This window comes from Zingiber officinale, chromosome 2B (assembly GCF_018446385.1).
Source record: "Zingiber officinale cultivar Zhangliang chromosome 2B, Zo_v1.1, whole genome shotgun sequence".
In the NCBI taxonomy this organism is placed as follows: domain Eukaryota; kingdom Viridiplantae; phylum Streptophyta; class Magnoliopsida; order Zingiberales; family Zingiberaceae; genus Zingiber; species Zingiber officinale.
In genome coordinates, this window is record NC_055989.1 from 114048220 (window position 1) to 114052862 (window position 4643).

General features: G+C 38.0%; 1 protein-coding gene across 1 annotated transcript; it reads left to right on the plus strand.

Annotated features, from left to right (window-relative positions):
• Positions 1-1653: 1653 nt before the first annotated feature.
• Positions 1654-3587, plus strand: LOC122046848 (alpha-humulene 10-hydroxylase-like). Its single transcript, XM_042607752.1, has 2 exons — positions 1654-2635; positions 2727-3587. The coding sequence occupies exons 1-2, from the start codon at positions 1718-1720 to the stop codon at positions 3345-3347; spliced, it is 1539 nt and encodes a 512-aa protein (XP_042463686.1). The 5' UTR covers positions 1654-1717; the 3' UTR covers positions 3348-3587.
• Positions 3588-4643: the final 1056 nt, after the last annotated feature.

Genomic DNA, 4643 nt, shown 5'->3' on the forward strand with positions numbered 1-4643 from the left:
TCTGTCCATGATATTCTCCCGAGTTGAAAGGATTGTCCGCTCGGACATGTCTCCCGTCGATCAAGCCCTACCTGTCATTTTATTCTCCTTCAACCCCCATTGATTAATCTTCTCATCATTAAGGTCGTTGAAGGCTTCCAGCAAATAAATGAACATCCATATATATATATATATATATATATATATATATATATATATATATATATATATATATATATATATATATATATATATATATATTTTGCACGCAACTCCTCGAAAGTCTTTATCTAGTCATCCCTCTAATAAAACCATTCAATTTAATATTACACGCAACTATAAAGAAATTATAACAAAAGTATATAAATAATGCATTGTAGTCATGTATTTAAACTTTTCCTACGCACAAACTTTTTTCTCATCGATCAAACTCAATCAGTTTTCACACAATTTGACTTGGACGGCCATGAGTGTTGACTTTTTAAAGAAGTATACATGCAATTAATTAAGGTCGTAGTCGTCGAGGTTAAGGAGAAGGTAATTACAAAATCTCAACTTAATTAAAATCATAAATAAGATCAATTAAATAGTAATTTAATTTAAAACATCTATAGTTGATATTTTAAATTAAATTAGTATTTAATTGACCTCATTTATGTTCAAAATTAAGTTAATATATTACAATTATATTTTTTGTCGGATGTTTTGGATCGTAAAGTACGATTTAAAAGATGAACTATTTATAAATAAAATTTTATGGATCCCACCTGTTATCTGGAAGATCTCGACTATTTCTCTTTAACCTCGATGACTACGGCCTTCACTTCTGTTAGGGCTTTCAATTGTATATTTCTTTCAAAAGTTAATACTCATGACATTCCAAGTCAAATTGTGTGAAAACTGATTGAGTTTGATTGATGAGAAAAAAATTTGACTAGGAAGATTGAAATTTACATGCATGAGTACATCTAATACTTGTCAAATGATGTTTAGATATATCAACAAGATTTTATATTTTTTTTATAGTTGCGTGTAATATTAAATTGAATGACTTTATAAGAGGGAAAATCAAAATTTGTTTTAGATGTCACGGAGTATGATGAATAAGATGCGTTATATCATTCCTATAAATCTGTAAAGAAGTATTATTTATAAATTTTAAATTTAGAGAAGGGATGTAAAAGTTTTTTAAAAAATTTAAATTAAATTTTATATTTAGAAAAACTGATATCCATGCTTTTAAAACTCTATGAGTACATGCAAGAAATAGAGCTCAATCAATCCGATCATTTAAGTGCTTTGCTACTGCACTGGCAAGGCCATGGGAGCTATTTCCCTCTTCTCCCCTTTCTTCTTCATCACTCTCTCTTTCTCGGCTTCTTCATAACTTTACTGATAAAGAGATCATCAAGGATTGATAATGCCCCATATTGAGAATTTTTTTCAATACGGCAACACAATCAAACAAATATATATATATATATATATATATATATATATATATATATATATATATATATATTCAGATTACTGGTTCTTCGGTCAAAGAAATACTTAGTTGACTTGGAGGGGCACGAGCTACTGTTGACTAGTGATAGAAATTTGCATTTCAAATTTTACATGAGCTTAAATATACCGTGATGACTAAGTGAGCTTTAGATCTTCTATAAATACATGCAAGGAATAGAGCTCGATCAATCCGATCATTTAAGTGCTTCTCTACTGCACTGGCACGGCCATGGAAGCTATTTCCCTCTTCTCCCCTTTCTTCTTCATAACTCTCTTTCTCGGCTTCTTCATAACTTTACTGATAAAGAGATCATCAAGGAGCAGAGTGCATAAGCAACAAGTACTATTAGCTCCTCTCCCACCCAGCCCGCCCAGGCTTCCTCTCATTGGAAACATCCACCAGCTCGTCGGCGGCCACTCTCACCGTATCCTCCGCCAACTCGCCCGAACTCACGGACCCCTCATCTGTCTCCGACTCGGACAGGTCGACCAAGTCGTCGCCTCGTCCGTGGAGGCTGTGGAGGAGATCATCAAGCGCCATGATCTCAAATTTGCTGACAGACCCAGAGATTTGACCTTCTCCAGAATATTGCTCTACGATGGGAAGGGAGTCGCCATGGCCCCCTACGGTGGCTACTGGAAGCAGATGAGGAAGATTTATGCCATGGAGCTGCTCAACTCCCGGCGCGTCAAGTCCTTCGCCTCCATCCGCGAGGATGTCGTCCGTAAGCTCACGGCGGAGATCGCCAACAAAGCGTTTTCTCGAACACCTGTCATTAATCTAAGCGAGATGACGATGTCCATGATCAATGCGAATGTGATCCGAGTCGCGTTTGGCGACAAGTGCAAACAGCAGGCGGATTTCTTGCACCTGGTGAAGGAGGCAATAAGCCACTTCTCCAGCTTCACGGTGGCTGATATGTATCCCTCGCTCAAATTCCTGGACACTCTCACGGGATTGAAGTCAAAGTTAGAGGGAGTTCGCGGAAAGCTCGACAAAGTCTTCGACGAAATCATCGCGCAGCGTCAAGCTGCACTAGACGAGCAAGCAGAGGAGGATCTAATCATCGATGTACTTCTCAAACTTAAAGATGAAGGAAATCAAGAATTTCCAATCACATATACCAGCGTCAAGGCCATTGTCATGGTAATTAATGGATTATATTACATGTAAAATATAATAGGTGAAAGAATGCTTATTATATATCTTTTGATTGCTAATAGCCTATCATCTTTAGGAAATATTCTTGGGAGGGACGGAAACATCATCATCGGTTATTGATTGGGTTATGTCAGAGTTGATCAAGAATCCAAAGGCAATGGAGAAAGTCCAAAAGGAGATGAGGGAGGCTATGCAAGGGAAGACCAAGCTCGAAGAGAGTGACATCCCCAAATTCAGTTATCTAAATTTGGTGATCAAGGAGACGCTACGGCTCCACCCTCCTGGCCCTCTATTGTTCCCGAGAGAATGCAGAGAGACGTGCGAGGTCATAGGATATCGAGTGCCTGCCGGGGCTCGATTGCTCATTAATGCATTTGCGTTGAGCAGAGATGAGAAGTATTGGGGCTCCGATGCAGAGAGCTTCAAGCCTGAGAGATTCGAGGGCATCTCGGTGGACTTCAAGGGCTTCAACTTCGAGTTCATGCCATTTGGTGCAGGGCGAAGGATCTGCCCCGGCATGACATTTGGCTTGTCGTCCGCGGAAGTTGCACTGGCTCACCTCCTCTTCCACTTCGACTGGCAGCTTCCTCAAGGCATGAAGATCGAAGATTTGGACATGATGGAGATTTCTGGGATGAGCGCAACAAGGAGATCGCCTCTCCTCGTGCTTCCCAAGCTAATAATTCCTCTGCCATAGTCACTTCATCTCCGCATATGATATTGCAGATGCTTTATATAGTCTTTTATATATAATAAGAAAAACATGCTCATCCAATGTTAAAGAGATATTTGTATACGAAATAAATTAGTGAATTATATATTAGATATACTTTATACAACTTAAAGATTTTTGTTTTTGGTTCTTGGCTAGATTTTTTCTATGCCAATTAGTAATTAATTTCTAAATAATGCTAAGATATACTTTTAAGGATTATAATTGTAGGGGCTCGTGTGGCAAAAAGAAAAGGCGATTCGTTCGCCCCCAGCACCCCCGTCAACCCGTCCCTAGGCCAACACGGAGGAGATAAATCACGGGTGGCTACTAGCCGTTAGTGCAAATGGCCAAGACATGGGGAAGGTTATGCTCGATCACGCCGAGTTTCGACCCCAAGACCTCATGTGGCAACACCCCATGCATTAACCATCGCACCGCCCCGAGGGGACATAATTGTAGGGGCTCGTGTGTCACTAGATGGGGGTAAATAGCAATTCTCGATTTTGATCATGTTCATTATTCACTTGTTCTTGTCTACGAGAGATTAATATAAAGCGGAAGTACAAATAAAAAACAAAATAGAACAAGCACAACACCTTGATTTTTATGTGATTCAGAATCTTTGGTTCCTACTCTTCCATGTCCTAACATCCTAACAGTATCATCATTATCTTTTCTTCTTCTTGGATACCTTTCAGAGGTGAAGAAACTTCTTACAACACTGATTTTTTATAAGCAATACAAGCCAAATACAAATATAAATGCGCAAATGAAATATAATATAAATACATAATTTACATAAGAGAGCTTTACTTTGTCCGCTATGTAGTTGTTTTGAATTTCTTATTGAAGGTCTGAAAATGCAGCAATACTCTCCTCCAAAATCCTCAAGAATCGGCGCCAAAATCCTCCATGAAAAATTTCTTTTATAGGGTTCAGGTCGGGGTTGAAAGCCATCTAATAGTCGAATGTTCTTCTTGAATTCGAATGTTCCACCTGCAAAATGACTCTTTCCAACTCAACATTGACCACAACAATCGACTGCTATTCACCATTAGTCAACTTTTACTACATCAATCGAGTATCACAATCAATTTTAAAATTTTATCTTTACTACAATAATCGACTTATTGATCATACTCATCAGTGGCTGGTATATCGTAAACTCGCTTAAATCCTCTCAAATCCCTAACTTGTTATTTAGTAGTTCATCAATAGATTACTACTCCATAACAATCGACTAATGATAAGTGTATTTTATATAAAATTTTTATTAAT

Coding starts and splice junctions, on each gene's coding strand:
- LOC122046848 (XM_042607752.1), top strand. CDS start 1,718: ATGGAAGCTATTTCCCTCTTCTCCCCTTTCTTCTTCATAACTCTCTTT. Junction 2,636..2,726: donor GCGTCAAGGCCATTGTCATG/GTAATTAATGGA, acceptor TATCATCTTTAG/GAAATATTCTTGGGAGGGAC.